The sequence below is a fragment of the Fusarium solani genome, assembly GCF_023522795.1.
Source record: "Fusarium solani strain SB1 chromosome Unknown bctg00000002, whole genome shotgun sequence".
NCBI classification, from domain to species: Eukaryota; Fungi; Ascomycota; class Sordariomycetes; order Hypocreales; family Nectriaceae; genus Fusarium; species Fusarium solani.
The window spans coordinates 1,451,029-1,471,293 of record NW_027072155.1 but is presented as its reverse complement, the minus strand read 5'-3'; the positions used below and the strand labels follow the sequence as shown (position 1 = coordinate 1,471,293).

The 20,265-nt window shown below is 53.9% G+C and overlaps 5 protein-coding genes across 5 annotated transcripts; 4 read left to right on the top strand and 1 right to left on the bottom strand.

Annotated features, from left to right (window-relative positions):
- Positions 1-446: 446 nt before the first annotated feature.
- Positions 447-2,348, bottom strand: MRS44_004422 (uncharacterized protein; the record flags this gene model as incomplete). The annotated part of the gene is made up of 4 exons (XM_065622196.1): positions 447-746; positions 800-968; positions 1,377-1,620; positions 1,667-2,348. The coding sequence occupies 4 exons, from the start codon at positions 2,346-2,348 to the stop codon at positions 447-449; spliced, it is 1,395 nt and encodes a 464-aa protein (XP_065478268.1).
- A 6,100-nt stretch (positions 2,349-8,448) lies between these two features.
- MRS44_004421 (uncharacterized protein) lies at positions 8,449-11,291 on the top strand (the record flags this gene model as incomplete). Its single annotated transcript, XM_046273649.1, has 2 exons — positions 8,449-8,530; positions 9,160-11,291. The coding sequence occupies 2 exons, from the start codon at positions 8,449-8,451 to the stop codon at positions 11,289-11,291; spliced, it is 2,214 nt and encodes a 737-aa protein (XP_046136452.1).
- A 2,882-nt stretch (positions 11,292-14,173) lies between these two features.
- On the top strand, positions 14,174-15,165 carry MRS44_004420 (uncharacterized protein; the record flags this gene model as incomplete). The annotated part of the gene is made up of 3 exons (XM_046268913.2): positions 14,174-14,641; positions 14,692-14,879; positions 14,937-15,165. The coding sequence occupies 3 exons, from the start codon at positions 14,174-14,176 to the stop codon at positions 15,163-15,165; spliced, it is 885 nt and encodes a 294-aa protein (XP_046136453.2).
- A 1,668-nt stretch (positions 15,166-16,833) lies between these two features.
- On the top strand, positions 16,834-17,277 carry MRS44_004419 (uncharacterized protein; the record flags this gene model as incomplete). Its single annotated transcript, XM_065622195.1, has 2 exons — positions 16,834-16,859; positions 17,058-17,277. 2 exons carry the CDS (start codon positions 16,834-16,836, stop codon positions 17,275-17,277), a joined length of 246 nt encoding a protein of 81 aa, XP_065478267.1.
- An 86-nt stretch (positions 17,278-17,363) lies between these two features.
- On the top strand, positions 17,364-19,778 carry MRS44_004418 (uncharacterized protein; the record flags this gene model as incomplete). The annotated part of the gene is made up of 1 exon (XM_046275641.2): positions 17,364-19,778. One exon carries the CDS (start codon positions 17,364-17,366, stop codon positions 19,776-19,778), a length of 2,415 nt encoding a protein of 804 aa, XP_046136454.2.
- Between the last annotated feature and the right edge of the window lie 487 nt (positions 19,779-20,265).

Below are 20,265 nucleotides of genomic sequence, written 5' to 3'. Positions count from 1 at the left end.
GCCATGAATCATCAAGCGCTGCGTCGTGCCCAATCTTGTCGTCTAGATAAGACGCATGCCAGGATTGAGTTTGCGGTTTGACTTTTTCTTTCTTTCCAAAAGGGACGGATGGAAGCTTGGCCTGCGGAGGCAAAGCTTGACTGACGGACAGACAAAACACAGCTGCAGCACTCCATCAAGGTCAACCGACGACCTGGGACACCGGGTGACATGGCGTGTGCATCCTTTCGAATTGTTACTTGTCGTCTGGTTGATTCAGCGTGAGATATATCCCGATCCGGTATCCCATGAGCCGTCATGTCACTCGTCTCATGACGATAGGGTGCCTCGTCTGGAGACATGCCGCTCCCGCACCGGCACCTGTCCAGGACGTGGTTGACAGGCGCGCTTATCCCAGGTAGAGAGAGCCTGTGCCTGTTTGATACAGCACAGAGCTGAGAGCATCTTTAGTCGTTGAGCACGGGAAACATGCCGAGACACATGACGCCACCGTGACTGTGACCGGGACGGGCCCTCTTCTCTTCGTCCAGCCAGGCCTTGTTGGGACCGATATCCATGGATGGATCACTTGCAAGGACAGTAGCGTATCCAGCAGCCTGGATAAACTTGCCCTGTCGAGCAAGTATCCGCGGACAGCCGTCGGTGTCGCGCTGTGTGCGGTGCCGGTGCCGTACGGTGCGCCTCGTCGTTGTTTGGTGAGGCATTTTCTGTCCCCCAAGCGCCGCCGCGCCGCAACCACTGACTGGCTACCGGCCCTCGTATGCCCTGACTGGACTCCCCTCCCTCCAGCCTTCATTACGTCCTCCTCGATAGGCGCTCGCTCCTGAGAGGTGATGGCCGGTATCAGGTCCCGCAGCGCTGTAAGCGGCCAAGGCGGGTCTCGAGTCTCGAACATCGTGGGCTTCGTTGCCCAGGGTTCGCCAAGATGGCCATGACCGCCCAGTCGAGCAGCACCGCACCGTACCGACCTGTGCATCATGGCACGCACCCTGTCCGTCTGCCTGTCTCCTCAGCCATGTGAGCTGAGCTTGCAGTAGTCGGAGTCTGTCGCCGAGATGCCATCACCTGATGCAGCTTCTCTGCAATCCATCTTGTTCGACATTGAGATATGCTCTTTCGAGACGTCGTTTGGAACATGAGACATCACAAGCCGCTCGCAAACGGTCGATGCGATGCAGTGCAGCATTCAGTGAATGAATGTATGGCTGCCGTCGCTGCTCCTGCTCCTGATGCACGCCATAACATGCAGCGCTTCCCTTGACGTGCCCACATCGACAGATCCGACACTAAGAGACGATAGTTACGGGCGGCGCCGACGATGGCGACCGTGGTATCGCAGACGTAGACGCACACTCCCTCCCACTACCAGATCCAACCTCAGACCATCCTGTCGTCGCCCAGCATCAACATCAGCTTCACAGGCTTGACGAGTGCTGCTGTTAGCTTGAAGAATTTTCTTTTCATCAAGACCTCGACCTGGCCCTTGCCGTCTTGGGTGTAGCACCACACGGGGAGGGAAGCCAAAGAAGGTGTGGCGAGATCCGGCATTTGCCCAGATCTTGAAAGCTGGTTGCTCGGACCACTTGAGGCTATTCTCAGGTGCTCCCATGTCTGTCAACCCTGAAGCGACCAGATGCCTTATCCGCCACTGTTGGACGTTTGATACGTAGCTGAACTTTCTTTTCTGTGATCCATCGAGATTTGCAGACAAACGGGCCAAGGAAGCCGGAGCCGAAGGCCGCATCCAGATCTCCAACCAGGGGAGACGCCACGAGGTTTTTTAGGGATCCTGAGAGGCTCCAGGAGGCTCCATTGGAGAACTCAGAGCGCCTCTTCCGAACCATATCTGATCCATTGGGCGCACTGGATATCACGGCATATCCGTGGGTCAGTTCTGGTGGTGCCATGTTTCGCGTCTGAGGGATGCTCTGCCTGGTTATGCGATGCTCCCAACACCTTTCAAGTGAGATTTGAACGAGCGGCGACCCCAGCGAGGACCACTCAGTCAAAAGCCAGGCCCTGCTGAGAGGGCAGTCATGGGACATCGCCTGGATGGAAGACGCAGTTGCGCTTGCAGCATGCATACTGTACACATACCAAGAGCTCTTCATTTCCGCGCTGGAAACCCGTTTGACTGCATCATGCATCAGACCTTTAAGAGAGCGGTAGCAGTTTGGGTGGAGAGGATGTGACTTGCCGGAAGCGAGCCAGTCGAATCTTTTGGGGATGAAGCAATCGAGCGTGGGGGAACATTTCTCTGTCTTGGGTCCATGTCGTAGCGCCGTCGATGAGTTCTTGTGTAAGTCTTGGAAGTCTTGGAAAAGTCTTGGGAGCCCGTTCTTGGCCATGATTGTCTCTTACTGTAACTTGTTGAGCAGTTCATCATGTCCCATCACCACTTGAATGATGGACATGTTTCACGACTTGGCAGCATTGAGCCCTGGTTGACAGGCGCCACGCATGTCTGGCCGGCCGTCTTGAGACGAGGTGAAGAATCGGCGAGACTTGGTGTGTCTTTCCTTGCAGACCAAGGTAACCAAGGTGTACCTTACATAAAGGCTGCGAGTACCCGTATCGCCCGCCTCATCCTCAACGTCCATGTCTCATCGGAGGGAGAGTGATACCGGGCCGACGACTCTGTGCCACACCTCCACGCGTCCATCTCTGACTGAGATATTGTTGCTGTTGCTGTCGCTGTCGCTGCTCCTGATAACCTCCTGATGTTCTTGGCATTTTTAGATTCTCATGTTCTCGGCCTGACTCCGGTGCCCTGTCAGCCCAGCACGGATAATGATTTGCGAGGCACATGGCGGCAGATCACCATCAACCTTCAGGTGAGGGCAGAATGAACAACTCACCGAACAACGGTGTGGCAGAGCCCGTCCAACTAGCGTGTCCCATCCTTACCAAATTCTGCCAAGCATGTCGCGACACCGTAACCTAAACTGCCATGCCGAACCTCAAATGGATGAGCGAGGCAATGCCCGTTGCGCACTGTATCCTTTGGTAAAACGGAAAGGACGGGAGAACCCTAGACAACAGCACTAAGAAGTCATTCTTTAATCCCCACACCCAACTGTAAAGCGGATGCTATTGCTGTTGACAACTGTCGGTGATCTCAACAGCCTCATCATGACGCTTTGTTGGCCCTGGACCGAGTGACCTGGCAGAGCTAACCGGCAATGAAAATCGGTATAGTAGCCATTGCGGTGAGACATTTGTTTGTCGGGGGTATTCGAGGACAAGACTTTGATCAATTCACTTGACACGGCCCAGTGGAGATGTTGTTAATTTAGAAACCGTCGTCGATCCCTCTGTTTAACTCAACCCGTGCTCGTCTCCGTTTCTTGGACGGCTCATGATGGGTGGTTGATGAGCGTTCAGAGCAGGCACATGAAAAAGGGCAACCGCCAATCGATGGCCGAGAGTGTGAGTGAGACACACAAAAGACTGGGGACCGTGCCACGGGTTATTCAGGGATCATCTCAACCCCTGGTCTCTCCGGGGCGCATATGACGCACTCGCACCCGTGTCCTCTATCCCTGCCCTGCAGAGGCGAGAAGATGGCTTGGCTGGGTGTGGGTTAGGGTGGGTGTGGAATGGAGATCCCGCACCGGACCGGCTCTGGGGAGCCTTTTTCGTACACGATGTTAGCCCACGAGACCGCTTTAAACACCAAGAAACAGCCGCTCGAGGCGCCGTGGGTGCTGGACGATGCACTCGGTCAAGATACAAGGTGGGCGGGAATAGACTGGCATCTTTTCCCAGTGTCCCAAGACCGGCGCCGGAGGCTCAGAAGCAACCACGGTCTGCAGAGCCAAACGGCCACCGAGGAGTCCCTGGATTTGCTGCTGGAGCAGCCGAGATCTCGGAGTCCAACCAACCAGGGCCACCAGAACAGGGGAAAGACCGACAGGCTTGGCAACAAGGGACTTTGGCCGATTCTCCAGAGCCGGACAGTGCAGACAGGTTAGACCTGGGGTGCGACCCTGTTTTGCTTCGTGTCCTTCGCCTTTGAATTCGGCGGTAATATTGATGATGATCCTCACTTTGCTGGCGGCCTTATTGAAATGACAAGAAGCGTTTCAAGGTGACGTGGAGACTGCGCTTGTCACTGAGGCCAGGAGGCAGAGACAGACCGATAGTTTGACTCCGACACGCCCCAGGCGTATCCCTGGGTCTCAAATTGTTGTTAATCAATTCCCATGCGATTTGCGTTGCACGTACGTAAATGCCGCCTGCGAGACTCTTATCTTGCGTCGATCAGACGGTGACGGCTGTGAGCTAGAATTCAAGCTTACTTGGAATAATCTCAAACCGCCGCGCAACGTGTCTCAATCCACGTCACGGTGAGGCGCAATGGCAGCAACGACAGTACAAGCAGCGGCCGTAATTAGATGAACCGCACTGTATCTGAGATCTGTGTCGAGATGCACGACGTGTAGTTACTGTGTACACATCTCTTGCGGGCTACTCAGGGGTCACCGTCGGCAGTAATGTCGAGGCGAGGAATGATCATCAGCATTGCCGCAAGTTGATGTCGTCCTTGATGCTGTCGTGGCCCTGGATTCACCGCAGTTGCGCTTGGCAAGCATAGGGAACGCGTCAGGCATGGCTCTGTCAATGGGCTTCAAGCAGTGAAGCAGACCCGGGAAGCCAACCGGGTCCTGGCATGCTGGAAATATGCCGGCCGAGTGGCCTCCTGATACCAGAGCCGCATTGACGAGAAACAGTGTGGTTGTCGAGGATCCGCGGCTTTGCGGATGAAAGGATGCGCGCGAGTGCGGCTGCCCTGAGGTGCGCAACACCAAGCCCCCACAACCAATCCGGTGCCACAATAGATATGTAAAACCCGACAACATGGAGAGGCTCATGTCTGGTTGCAGGTTTGATGGTGGATGTTGCTGGTCTCGTGCTGTTGGCAAGAATTGCCGTTTCTCCCGACTGATGCCAATCAAATGGACCCCCCGAGGCGGTTGTCGCGGTGCATGTCAGCGATGCCCTTGCGTTTAGCGGCAGCGCAACCGGCCCTCACAGGGCGCGAGAAGGCCGACGGACCTATAATTAATCTGCCCAGGTTCCGTCGCCGTCCTGTCTCCAGCGGTCGCCCTCCACTGCCAACTCAGGCGAGGCGGCTGAGCGGGTACGCGTGGATAGCGTTGCAGTGGTCGTCCACTGTTTCCAGCCCTCGGCTCGCGTGGGGCAGCCACTGCAGCATGTTAATGCAGTCTCAGCACAGAACCCATGGCGGACGACGCAGTGGCTCGTCGGTCTGCTGGGTTCTGGATTCGGTTTCTGGAGATTAGAAGGTGCGGGCTTTGGATGCAGGCTCAAATTGGCTGAAGGGCACGCGAGGCGACTAGGAAAAGGGCCGCAGCGGTCAGGAGAGGGACTGTGAAACGGGGCCGACAGCAAGGAGTTCCGTGTAGTTAGACAACTGTTCTCCTGGTCCATGATAGCGGGCGTTGGACGTTGAGCAGCGAGGCAGGGCGAGACAAGGCTGGGATGAGGCGCGGGATTATTGACCGAGTGCCATTGCGCCTCGTCAGGGAGTGAGAGCTTCAGTCGTGAAATCGTGATGCGTCTGAGTGGAGAGTGCCTGATGATGGGCAACGCATCGCCACGAAGGGCGTCTTCAATTCCTCGTCAGGGCGAGTGGTCTGGACGGGAGCATGATGTAGCATCTGATGACGATGACTCCTCTCGCAGCGTCACGATCGCTTTCTGATGGCCTTGGCAGAAGCAGGGTCTCGGGGAGATGCTCGCGCTGGAATTGCCTGGGGTGGATTGCCATGATGCGGCAACAGATTGACGAGACAAGGACCTCAGTGGGCAATTCGCATGACAGGAGCTGCTGTGTTTGAGGTGGGACATTGACGATGCAATCATGGGGCCAACAAGAGGCAACACCAACAAGAGTTCATGATCGTTCGAGACGTCTTCATGATATGCATCCATAAGTTGTTTGGGAGCGTGCAATTGAAGGCAGCGCTTACACAAGCCAAAGATGGCGGTGGAGCTTGTGCAGGTGGATGGCTGTCACAGGTTGGAGGAGAACGAACTGTCCATCTCGAAACGGGGAAAGTGACACCGGCTTGACAGGGAGGTGCAGCCAATCACGGAGCACCAAATCAAAGACCGATTCTTCAGGTGGAAGGTACAGTGTGCGCGGACTACCGTTAACAGGGAAGGCGCGGGTGCGCGCTTGGTGCTCTTCATTTCAACTCACATGAGCTCCTGCATTGGCTGCAGGCGAGCAAGTTTATCTGGCTGTGCACCGTATACGCGAGGATGGGAAGGAAGAGGAGGTCAACCAAGAGACAGCACATAACTGACAACAGTCACGTTGATTCAATTGTGCTGCAGAGTCAACAGAGCCCCAAGAGGCAGTTGAAGTAGCAAACTCCTGGGAGTCTTGGAAAGAAAACTGGGGACCTCGGTCGACCTGTAGGGAGAGCGACCCTGCCCTGGAAGACTGACCTCACCACATGAGTGACATAAAAAACGGACAACAACACAGAGGCATTATTTGTCCTCACAGAGCATGACCACAATGCCTGAACAGGAATCACAAAGCAAGGCATAAGAGATTCTTAGAGTGTTGCATTCTATTAGAATGCTCTTTTCTGGCATTTCATCACTCTCACATAAATCATTGGACCATATAGGAACAGTACTTGAAAGCAGCTGGCATCTTCACTCTCTAGTGTCTCATCTATTTCTTCACCCGCGCCCTCATCCACTGCAGGACACACCAATCTGCGTCTTGCAATGGATCTCCAGACGCAAAAGAGGATTCATCCACTGACTGACTGGGTCGCATAATTCCATGGATGAATCCATGTGGATTCGTTCAAAAGATGGGAGAAAAATCACGCACTGTGCTTATTTAGGTACGTATCCGTATTCCGCCAAGCAGAGATCCATGGATGGATCGAATCCAACCACTCACGTCCCGGTCCCCTTGAGAAGCACTGGAATTGATGGAACGGGCAGCAGAAGGCCGGTAGAAGAGACAGTTGACTCTAGAGTGTCCGACGATGGCTTCCTGTTTTTCCCTTGATCACCGGCACACTCTCCACTCAAGCCCACGTCAAGCCTCAAGCCAAACCCTGAGCCACTTGTCAATCAGTGCATCCAAATCAGTCACTTTGTGTGTGCGCGTGTATCTTCAGTATGCGCACGCCCCCTCCCCTTGACAAGGCATCCTCACCCCGGTCGAGTTCCCCACGTCCGCCGGCTGGTCCACATCCACATCCAGAGCAGGCAAGCCATAGAGGGTCCTGGGTTTGGTTTGACTCTGGTGGGCTGGGGTGGTGGACGCTCAACAAGGGACCGAAATGTACGAGTGAGCGACAGCAGCCGGCTTCACTCGTAGCGTTGGTAGCTTGTTGCCGCCCCAGACGGCGAAACACAAAAGACAAGCTGCGCGCTTTTTTCTGGGTTTCCTAATCTCCAAGCTCGCGGCTCCCCCTTCTCCTTTTTACTCTTTTTTGTTTACATGCTGGTGGAAAACGACAGCTTGTGCTGCTCTACTCGTCCAGTTATATAACCCAAGTCGGCTTCTTTGATGCCGCTTCCTCCCGTCGTCTTCCTCTTCTCCTTCGGCCATCGCGTCCTCCTCCTCCTCCGGATCAGTTACGGTGACCCCGACTGTTCATTCCAACATCTACCTCTAGGATCAACGGAAAGAACGTGGCAGGAACGAACACCGAAGGCCTTGATTGAGAACAGAACAGTCAACGGAAACGGATCTCCATTCGCACGCATCTCGACAACCGACAACGCCGCATCGACACCTGGGCTTACACGGGCACGAGATCCAAACCGACTCAGACTCGCACCAGATCAACATTGGCATTCTGTCATATCTCTTTAACCGGCGACTAAAAGTCAGATCACCTATCGTCCTTATCCCCTCGTCACGGTATCAACAACCCTCGTGGGCAGCTTGAGTGGCCGACAGAACGACCGAAAGGCTCGCAGCACGCAACGCCAAGATCGCAAATCTTGGACATCTTTCGCCGCAATCCGCAACAGCTCTCGGAACTGCCGTCGAACCTGGGACGCCTGTGACGGACCAGCCAACCGTGGAAAAACCAAACGAACCAACCACGAGCACGACCCAGCCTGCGACAGCTGCTGAAGCGTCTCCATCCTCGATTTGACCCATCTCTTGGATGGTGTGTGGCCCTGACGTCGTGGTTCCTCGCCTTTCCCAGTGACCAGCAACCGCCCCCAACCTCTGCCCTTTGCCCGCTGTACCTTAGGCGCCGCCTGTACACCGAAGCGCAGTACCCCCCGCCAGACCAGACGCACACATCCACCACAAGCCTCCGACAGGATAAAGAAGCAGAGGACCCCCAGCGCTTCTGGACATTAGAATCCACCACAGTTTAGCGACCTAGCTCCCCGAGACCCCCCGAAACAGCAACTCGCTCCATCACGATGGCGGCATTCTCGGGCCCAGGGATGCTCGTGGCACCCCACCAGCACCAACCACATCAGAGCTCCATGCTCGACTCAGCAGGTATGGAGACCCTCTTCTCTCAGTAATCATTCATTTTTGCCTCTCTTGCACTTGGGCCAAGCCAATCTTGGTAACCCCCCAATCCTCGCTCCAATCCGTCCCCCTCCTGTTCTCGCAGTCTCCGGGTCATTTCCCTCGCTCTCGCGTTGTTGCTTTGCCTTGCGTTTGTCATCGTCAAGCCCCGTCGCCCGAAAGCGAGAAGCATCTCCGTGGATCGAGCCCGGGGCACCAGTGACGCGATCAACGTGGGACTCGGCCATCACGACCGTGTCTGTCACTGGCTAAAGGGAAAGCATGCAACCGGCTGGAGCCTCTTTGCCTTGTCAAGAGCATCCATCGCGCAACGCATTCGCCGTCCATCCACAGGCGGGCAATCCTTTTCCGCCCTGCGGCTCCTGTGCTGTGCCTTGGCTTGGTGGGCGGACGGACTTGGGGCCTGGGCTGGGGGATCTCTTCACATCCGATCCCTGCCTCGCTTCCGCTTCATTCCCTGTCTGATCTCTCATTCTGCCTCATGCTTTGTCCTTGTGTCCCTTGTTCCTTGTCACCTTTGACCTTTCACCCTGTTCAACTCTCCCAAGTTTAATCAACCCCTGCGTGCTGACGTCTGTTGTTTGCGGTCGCCACAGATAAAAGTGCCGCTTCTGCTCCTTTGAGCCCAAATTCGGCCATTAGCTTCCCTTCTGCCTCATCGCCGCGTCAATATCTCACCGACCTGACCGAGTCAATTGTTCTCGAGGAAGGTGGAGAGTCTGGCAGCGAATCCGCCATTGAACCAGTCACTCCCATCAGCGGTCGTCAGTCCCAGGACTTTACGCTTGAGAATCAAGACCTCGCAGACCTCCAGAGCTACCAGTCCTACCAGGCTAGCTCAGTCACATCAGGCGCCGTTCCTATTCCTATTCCAGGCGCCAACAGCAACAGCAAGACGCTCTATCAGACACAGACACAGTCTTCTCGCCGACCCTCGCATACCGAATCCACAACCCCCAAGTATACGGACTACGAAGTCACCTCCACCGGAACTCCGCTCTCCAAACGGTCGACTCGCGGCTCGACCTCGAGCTTCAAGCGCACAATGTCCAACTTTTTCCGCCGCTCAAATTCCCAGGTGGCCAACAACTCGGCCATCATGGACTCTGCCACTCCTTCCGTTGTTTCTGCACCCGCAGAACCTCAGACCAACGGTAACCCACGACCCACCCACCGTCGTCGCTTCTCCATGAACCGCTCTTCAGCTACAACCCGCTCCAACTCGCCCCCGTCACCAAGTGATGCCGGTCTCGAAATGGCTTCAGTGCACCGCGAGCGCTCCTCAGCCAACAACCTGCCCAGCCAGAGCGACTTCAAGAAGAATCGGGCTTCCACCGGTTTGACTCTCCGTGGCCGAACTATCGGCTTTGTTGGTTCAAACGCCAAGAGTGCGAATGGAGACAAGCGCCCCCAGCTTAGCCGTCGAGCTAGCAGCTTCGACGGAAGCCGTCCCAACACTCCTCTGCCACCGCCCGCTGAGCAAGATGAGACCATGTACCCTCCTCAACGCAGCGTCTGGCCGCTCCCTCCGGACTCTGGTACTGGTGCCAAGGCTAGACGCATGAGTCTTAGCCTCCCCGATGATTTTGCTGTCGATGTTGTCGAACTACAAAGCGAGTTTGAGTATCAGCGCAAGTTCCTTGGCCGTCATGGCAAGCATCTCGGAAAGGGAGCTGCCTCCAAGGTGAGGCTCATGATGCGCAAGGGCTACCCCGAGGAACTCTATGCCGTCAAGGAATTCCGTGGTAAGTCTCGCCGTGAGAGCGAACAGGACTACGAGAACAAGATCAAGTCCGAGTTCAGTATCGCCAAGAGTCTGCACCATCCCAACATTATCGAGACCTTCCGCCTCTGCACCGACCACTCCCGTTGGAACCACGTTATGGAGTACTGCTCCGAAGGCGATCTCTTCAGCCTGGTTCAGAAGGGTCACCTCAAGGGTGAGGAGCGCAAGAAGGACCGCCTGTGTCTCTTCAAGCAGCTCATTCAGGGCGTCGCCTACCTTCACGCCAATGGCATTGCCCACCGCGATATCAAGCTGGAGAACCTTTTGATTACCAAGGACAGCAAGCTCAAGATTACCGACTTTGGTGTCTCAGAAGTCTTCTCAGGCACTCATCCTGGTCTTCGTGAGGCTGGCGGACAATGCGGCCGTAATATGGGCGAGGTTCGCCTTTGCTCTCCCGGCATCTGCGGTAGTGAGCCCTACATCGCCCCCGAGGTGCTCGCCAAGAAGGAAGCCTACGACCCTCGCGCCCTGGATGTGTGGAGCTCAGCCATCATCATGATCTACCTCACCTTTGGTGGTGCTATCTGGTCCCGTGCTGAGGCGGGCAACCTGCACTACGACAAGCTCGTCGATGGCTGGAACAAGTGGTACGCTAAGCACCCCGAGTGCGATGCTTGCATTTCCGACAGCGACTACCCCAAGTGCTACGCCCTCGACGTTGGCGTTACCCCGCCTGCTCTTCGCCGTCTGTTGCTGCAGATGCTTAACCCCGACCCTCACAAGCGTATCGGCATCAACGAGGTCATCAACAACCGATGGATGAAGAATGTCGAGTGCTGTCAGGTAGAATCATATGATGACCCAGCTCTGGTTATCGACGCCACTAAGAAGGACAACAAGGTCAACGGAAACAAGAAGATCTTCTGCCACAACCATCTGCCCCCGAAGATGTCTGGTGGTCACTCCCTGGGCAAGATGCCAGGCCAACCTGGCTATTAGACGAATTTACGAATGTCAACGAAACGAGATTTTTTTCTTGACGAGATGGACCCGATTCAGTCACAGATACTATAATACGACTCTATCGGGCATGATATCACAATACTGGGGCTTTCATTTCTTTCTTTTGTCTTTCGACAAGCTGCCCTCGAATGAGGGCATGCATTCTTTGACTGCGCTGCTTGTCATTTGCATGCATCTATAAGGGCGTTGGGGAGAGGACCATGGACAGGGGAGCTGGGCAGCCCACATGGTCCGGAGTTGATGATTTCACTGTCGTTTCTCTTTACTTAGTGCTCTGAACTGTACATACTATACGGTTGCAGTTTGGAACTGCCTTTGAACCGTTCTTTTTTTGCCCACCACGTTGTACTATGCTATGGACCAACGGATACGGAGGACAGAATTGGAAGCAAGCAGGCTTAATACCCCCGAACATCAGTCTCTTGTGCCTTTTCTTTGGGAATCTGGCGAGGGTTGATTATATACCATGGTCAACTGTCCCGGTAGATGGAAAGAAAAGTTGGGATGGAGATGACCTGGGGGGTTATCAATTCATCCTTTGTTTATTCTGCTACGTTTTTTTTTTCTTTTTGGATGCAAAGAAGCGCCCTTTCAAGATTGCTTTTGCTTATACTACGACCTAGTTACAAGTATTGGGACACTTGGGCATTGTGGTGGTTGTTGAGCCATTACCGTCAGTCATTGTCTTGCGACTCAGCAGAATAGACAGTTGCATTCTTGATCCATCCAAACCTGTATGTGTGTATAAACCGGTATCCATTGTAAAGGGGCTTTCTCGGGCTATCTGTGACACTTCTTCGGCGCCGGGCGGTGATGCCTGTCGACCTGTCAGGTGCTTTGGCCCGCCGAGGAGAAGTATATCCCGCGTTGTGGCGTGTCAGTTGCGCCGATACGGTGGGCTGGGATGTTTGCTTCCAGAGGATAATGGAGTGGGTGGAATCAAGGTGATACAAGGGTGGAAAGCATCCCACGCGACATGCCGTGTCTCCCCACAGGGAGCTGTCGGAATATATCATGGTGATGGTGTTGACGGGCGGTGGTGGGCGACGTCGGAGGGTTCTGGTCGAGTCGGAATCGAGGGAACTGCGGCTAAACGAAGAACTAGATGACTCACCGCTGGTTATGTTTATCTGAGGTGTTTACTGTCCTGCTTGTCTGTGACGCCATCTAGGCTGAAAATGAAGCTGTATAATCCATGTTTGTTGAAGGGGGAGGGAGTGAAGATGCAAATGCAGAGTTGGTAGATACAACGCCTCGGGGCGTGAAGCCAAGCACCACCATGTGTCAAAGAGCAGCTCGTCCCATCTTTTCTCATGTATCATGCTGCAGCGTTAAGCATATAATTGCTTATTCAAGCATTTGACTAAACTGAGAGCTTGACGCTTCGTTGATAGATAGTCTGTGCAGTTTGATGTAATCTACAAATACATGGCTGGACCTTGTAGTAGTCACCTGGCAAGTCAACATGCAGTATCACACACACAAGAAGAAGAAGAAACCAAATGCTATATCCATGTGTGTAGGATTTGCTGCACCGTCACGGATAGAACGTGCCGAACGGCATACAACATTTTCAGTGAGGCTTTTTTTCTCTCCCTCAAACTACATTTCACACAAGTTTGCACTTTCAACCCGCCCTTGCTGCAGCCCTGGCGCACACGCCGGTCAGCGGATGGGAGATGCCGACATGAGCGGGCGTCCTCGGTGAGCCAAGGTGATTCGTGCCCGCGTTTTTTCACCTGGCATACAGGAGGCGTCGTGGGGGATCATCTCCCCGGAGGTGCTCGGTCAGGTTTTGGGGAAATCCGTTGTATTGAGGGGGATCGTCGTTGATTGTTTGCTTGTGATGTTCTGTGAGAAACACTACTGCAATGCAGGAAGAGAGAACATCGTGAGGGTGTGAAGATAGTGTACTTGGGCGGCTGTGGCGGGCTCAAGGTTTGGGTTGGACACATGGTGGACAATTCCTTTTGGTGACTGAACTTTAATACTGAGATACCATGCCGTTTGACTCGTGAAGGCGTGGCATAGCGTCTTGTCATAGCGCAAACTACAGCTTGTCAGTGCTACTGATACCACGAGGGTAGTGGGTATTCCCGTAAGAACTACTCCGATGGGCTCCGGGTCGGGAGGGCCGGTCGAGGCCGGGATTGTGGGACCGAGACGGAGGTTGCGCCGAAGCCGGACGGGAGGCGCCGTAGGGCTGCAGGCTCGGGCCTTTTGAGGGTAAGATGACGGGCTGTCCCGGCGGCTTCCAAGGAAGGCACATTGTGATCAGTCATGTGATGGTGAAAGAAGGCGATCAAATGATGGGCCCTAACGCTTTAGGGGTTCTCCCATGATTAAACCATCTCTTCTTCGAGAAGATGATGAAATGGCCCGTGTTTCTTCTTCTACCAGGTCCGGAACCTCGGGAACCTGCCACGACCCGGAGCGGTTCCTTAATTAAACCTTGTCGTCTATTTAGAGCCAAGCGCAACGCTTTAAGCTTTTCTAGCTTCTAGAAGCCCGTTTCAGATACAACAGCACCAGTCCCGGCCCACAGGTTCAGTACAAAAGGCAGCTATTTTCCCTCCAATGGTTGCGATAATTTCGTGACGAGATGGTGGGATTGGTAAGGAATTTGTTCTTTATGTGCCGTATACGATGACGAAGCCTGGTGATATGTTTCGGAAGCTTGGCAACTACCGAAGAAGCCGGTAGATGAGCATGAGGAGATATATATCAGACGTCTTCTGTCTCTTGAGTGTCTCGTCTCATCAATCAGTCCTCTTCAGCTCGCTCACTACTGGATAGTGTTGTTTTCTTGTCATTCATTCATTACTCTCGTTTGTACATATCACCCACAATCATTCACAATGCGTGCCGCAACCTTCTTCGCTCTTGTTTCCTCCGTGGTCTCGGCCACTCCTCTCGGTCACCGCTTCCACACCTACTCCAAGGCCAGCAACTCTTGCGCCGTTGTCTTTGACGGATGTGTCCCCGCCAATGCCTCCCTGACCGACTTTGATACCGAGAACGGCGGTGGCTGGAACCCCTTCAACCCTGGTTATGTCAAGGGAAACAACATCTCTTGGTCTGAGATTCTTCTGCTTCCCAAGAATACCCCTCGATCTCGATTTGATGCTGTCTCTCGCACTGTTCCTCTCGAGGTCACCATCAGCGATGAGAGCATCTTTATGCAGCAGCACGGCTTCCGACGTGCCGGTCTGCAATTTGCCAAGGACGACAATGAGAAGAGCCCTGCTTCTGAAGGCGTCAAGACACTTCACTTCAGCATTCTGCAGGACGAGAGTCGGCCTCTCAACCTCAGCCATGAGTACCTGGTGAGACAATTGACGCAAAAAGTGCAAACAACAGAGCTGACGGTGAACAGAATGTCTGGCATGAGGCGGGTGACTACTCTAGCAACCAATTCAACTTTGAGGCTGGTACCATCATCGGCCAGGACCTGCCCAAGGACACCTGGAAGCTTCTCGACCGCACCAACAAGCAGATCTGGTCCACTCCTATCCTCAAGGACGTGTGGCAGAACTTTGCCATCACGCTCGACTTTGACAAGAAGTATGTCTCACCCTGAGACTGTATTGTTGTTTCTTTTTGTTTGCTGACCGGTCGCAGCACCATCCAAGCCTGGTACTCGGAGGGCCGCAAGCCCCTCCGAGCTGTCACGAAGCCCATCTCCAACGATAACTCTGGACGGGGACAGTACCAGATTGGTATTCTCAAGAAGCCCACTGGAACGGATGATGTCGTCAACTCTGGCTTCCAGGAGAGTGATCTCGACGAGGGACTGATCTATGGTGGTATCTTTATTGAGGACAGCAAGGACGGCTGCGTGTCTGCGTAATCAGGGCTCTTGCTCAGCTGTCGGGTTTGGAAACGAGGCTCTCATAGCCACCACATTGATGAGACAATAAGGGTCTTGTACAAAGCCTCGACTGCAGATCATAGCGGTTCGTCATAGACATAGAGTGTATCGGCAGATACTAAATGACCCACCCCCGCATGATTCTTCCGTGGATGATAAAGAAGCAATAATATCCCTCTAATCTGACCTATCACTCGTCAAGCAAGGGCCCGCGATTCCTGTCATTGCCGAAGCCAGTGGAGTCCAGGCCCTTTAGCGAGGGAACGTGGCTATCCTCAGTCTAGTAGAGTTGACGTCTCACTGTGGAGAGTGTCACGTACATAACTCACAAGGCTGCGTAAGTCAGGGCGACCATTTACACTGACTCACTCTGACAGGGCACCGTGATGCATGCAGTGGTCATCGACATGGAGCTACTGGTGTTGAAGTCTCGGGTTGAGACTATGACTCGGGGTATTGTCTACGGGGACCACCAAGAAGTGAACGAGGCTCTGGAAGGACTCGTATGAGAACCGCGGTTCATATTGTTGAGACTGATCCCAACGTGCGTCAAGTATGCACTGGTCGCACAAACCCCGCTCTACATCTCTGAACTGAGCACTCTATATTGCACATTTGCATGCAGGGTGATGTGACCGAGTCCCCAGGTCAAGCTGAACTCACGGCGACCGTTATCCTGTCGTCATGGCTTGATAGCAGCACGATCTTGAGTCTTTTTAATCGTCTATACTGATCGGGAGAAGAAGCAGACAAACTAAATACTACGATAAACGAATGAAGACAATGAAGCAGTCGTCTATTGAGATCTCACAACTCCCCTGCGAGGCCCGTGCGGGGAGGCGGCTCTGATATCAACTACACACTATGTACCTGGAAATCGGTAGTCGAGACGAGGTACGTAGCGACTTCAGGAAAGCAATGGTGACATGTCATGTGGCTTGCTGTGCGGGCTGAGAAAAGAGGTTTCCCCTCCCGGGTATTGTCCCTGAACACTCAGAGCCTGGTTTCGAGTTACACAATCTGCAGAGGGATGGGATATCGGATAGATACCTACATGACGCCAGGGATTAAAGTGGTATCAAGCCCGTCAAGGTGCTTGGTTGGCTGGACTCGCAGCGGCAAGGACAATACGGCTGCGTGTCAGCATTTCTGAATAGTCATTTGTTTCGGATAGGGGCTTTGTTCTGGACCGCAGAAGGTGGTGGACAGGGCCCTCTTCCGAAGGGGCGAGACAAGGTCGCGCCAAGATGAGTGCATCGTGTGCCTGGCCCGGGTTCATGATTGCACGGAACAGGACAGGGCCAAGGTTGTTGGCTGAGAAGCGGTTCGCACGGACTGTCTCAGAAGTTGCTGAGGAAGAAGAAAATATAGCTCGGCGAGATACGTGGCACTACACCACCTTGGGCCACAAGCGACACTGGAAGAGCTAGAAGCAGTGCTAGTTGTATTATCAAAAGAGGGTCCGTCTTGTTAAGTTGCAGACTCTTGATAAATTAAAGTTGAACGAGAGCATTCGACAACTGAACTGCCGTTCCGTTATTTCTTTTCTCGCTTCACCAACCCAACAACCGAAACCCAAGACGCGGCCCGCTTCCAGGCCAGCTAGCCACCCTCGTCTGGACAATCCTATCACATCCGAGAGCCAACATGCAAGGCGTTTTGTTTGCTCGAAAGTGCAAATGCGCTGCCGTAACGCGGCTTACAGTAGCATAAGACATGGATGGTGGATGGGAAACCCCGCACAGGAGAAGAGAAGACAAGAGAGAACTTGAGTTGGGCGCCCATCCTGATAAATTCTGCCTTTTTTTCCTCACCTTTTGACTTGACCCATCATCAACAACAATCTACAAGCTACTACTTCACCCTTTTAGTTTACTATTGCCCACTACGGAACCAACTACAGACAACATGACCCTGGGCGTCGCCCCGCCTCTTGCTGGCAACGCCGGCATCGCAGGCGCCCTCAAGGCCTGCCTCGACATACTCTCAGATGTTTCCTGCCTCAAGGCTCTGGAAAAGGATTGGCCCCTTCTCCAGGCCAAGCTCGACATTGAGAGAACCCTGCTCCTGCAGTGGGGTCGATATGGTTAAAGCTCCTTGAAGAGGACTACGACCACTGCCTTGATGAGCTTGACACCCATCATCAGATCTTTGAGCTACTGCACAACCACCAGACAATGCTCATGGACAAGGCGCAGCTCAACAGTCGCTTTAATATCATGACCTATGAGCAAGAGGACTCTCTGCCTGATGCGACCTATCTCAACAGCTACTTCATCCTCAGCAAGTCGCGCATGGAGGACTTCAACAGCAAGTTTACCCGTCGGAAGCTTCGCGTGCTGCGACTTCCGGACAACTTACCGTCGACGACCAGGCTTCTACGGGTCGCCAGCGACCCTGTAGGTTTCGAAAAGTTCCTTGAGCACGTCAGACAGCTCGTCAATGCCCTCAACAAGCTCGCCTACAGACCCGACTACCTCGAAATCACGGCAGAGATGGCGAAGAAGGACGTCAAGAGGTGCAAGACCATGGATGACTTGCGAATGGTGCGCGACGCCTCCAAGGAAATCAGAATTACGATTGCTCGCGAGGCCGAGGAGCTCATTGTCTTTATGGCGCGGAGAAGAGTTCTGAACAATCTCTGGTTTGATGGGATGGATGAGAGGAAGATGAAGCTGCAGGATCCTCACCCTGGGACTTTTCAATGGGCTCTTGCACCACAGCAGCCTGACGTCGGGTGGGATAGTCTCGCCGACTGGCTAGAGTCAGGATCCGACATCTACTGGGTCTGTGGGAAAGCTGGTTCGGGCAAGTCAACCTTTCTCAAGCACGTCTTCAACCATCCCGAGACCAGGAGGCGTCTGGACGCCTGGGGAGGTGAAGAGACTGTCTCTCTGGGTTCCTTCTTCTTCTGGAAGATGGGAAAGGTCCTTCAGAAGTGCCGAGACGGTATGGCCAGGGCAATCCTCTACCACGTCCTCGACGAGATACCCAGTGCCATCCCCGTTCTTGTGCCCACCCTGTGGCACTACGCCTACGAAGGCAGTCTCTTTGAATCCCACGAGTCGCTTCCTCTTCCGTCCGTGGCGGACGTGAGAATTGCCTTTGAGAAGATGACCGAGGAAGGCGTTCTCGACAGACGTTTCTGCTTCATCGTCGATGCCTTGGACGAGTATGCTGGCGACGCGGCCAGAGCAGTCGCCTTTGTCCAGAAGCTCAGCAAATCGCCCAAGATCAAGTTGGTCGTGTCGAGCAGGCCCAATCCCGTCTTTGTTGATTCCTTTGCCGACGCGCCAAAGCTCCATCTTGATCAGCTCACCGACGGAGACATTCTGCAATATGTGCAGGACAAGACTGATTCCCATCGGTACATGAGAACCCTGCGAGATGTGGATGAAACCATGGCCCTGATCCTCGTCGAGACACTTGCTGAAAGGGCATACGGTATCTTTTTGTGGACTGTCCTTGCTACCAAGGTTTTTCTTCAGGGGTTCGACGCATTTGAACGCTTCTACGAGCTTGAGCAACGCATTGAGGACATACCAGAAGAGCTCGAGGACCTGTACGCGCACATGCTCAATCAGGTAGATCTCCGTTACCGCGAGCAGGCAGCCAAGATCCTCCGCATCTGCTACAGAAGCAAGCAGTCGCGAAGCGCCGAGGGCGAGCATGGACGGGTCTGGACCGTTGGCTTGGCCGCTGTCGACGAGAACAGCCTGGACTTTGAGAACTTTGAGCTTCATTCGGAGAGAACCCTCCAGTCGCGTCACAGACAGTGCTTGGCCCTCGAGCACCGCCTTGCCAGCCGCTGTGGTGGGCTCTTGGAGGTTATCCGGAGTGATGGGGATGACTTGGCCAAGTGTTTCTGCGGAACACCAGAGTCTCACCCTCACCATGACATCTTGATTGACTCTTCGATCGAGTTTGTTCATCGAACTGTGTTTGAGTGGTTCAGCAGGCTTGATTCATGGACCCTTTCAAGCCTGGAGCTTCAAGACCACAACTTCAACGCAGATGCAGCTCTCGCCTCCATGTCCTGGCACCAATGCCGAATAGCTCAAGAACTCGGAGCTACATTCGGCAGAGCAGATACCGACATGTCAAACTGCTTGCTCTACGTGGGGCGAACAGACAAGTTCAGTCCCAGGTTCGCCAACACCATGCTCATGAGGATCCACGACCTCGTGGCTGAGACTCGTCGCAAGCGCGGCAAAAACTGGCACTTTAGCTTCTGCTGCAACCCCGATGGCGAAGTGACGCAGCGCCTCGAGACGCTCTACTTTGCTGTTGGCATGGGCATGGTCAACTTTGTGAAGTACTATCTGGAGCAAAACCCCGACGGGGAGACCATGGCCGAGCTGGAGGTCAAGCACTCGATGAGATGGTGGAAGGTCGCGTCGGATCGGAACCTGATCGCTCACTTTCTGGAGCCGTACTACGAGACGATTCAGCAACTTCCTCCTCAGGGGCCTATGTTGCTGTATCTGGCTACGTCTGGATGTGAAGTGCCGAGCGACGAGTTGAAGTATTATGTCAGGTCTGAGTCTCCGGACGAGCTTGCCGCCTTGAGACTCGCTCAGCAAATCTTCTAGAGGTCGAGGAAGAGTTTCGACGAAAAAAAAAAAGGGGGGGGGGAGAGAGAGAGAGATTTGGCAAGAAATTGCAAAACAAAAAACATACAACAGCGGGGATTCGCTGGTCGTCACCGACCCAACTACTAATCCGCCCCTCACTGGCTTATCTATGGGAGAGCGGACGGGATCCCGAGTTCTCCAGTGGGTATGGTCGTATGTGGAAGGGTGATGCCTTGATGGCGATCATGTTGTTGAGTTGGCGCTGGTGGAAAATGGGTGGGTTTCCTTGCGTTTTTTCCTTTCGTTTTATGAGTGTGTTAATTGGGGGCGTTTTTTGCATTAGATTTGTCAGTGTGTTATATTTTTTTTGGTTCATGTGGCACAACTGGTTTGGTTGCTGCTGATTGGACCCCTCACATGGCTTGGGTTATGGCCTCGACATGCCCCTCACGACAATTTCCTTGATGACAATATCCTTGACAATTTCTTTGGGAAAGGATTTGGA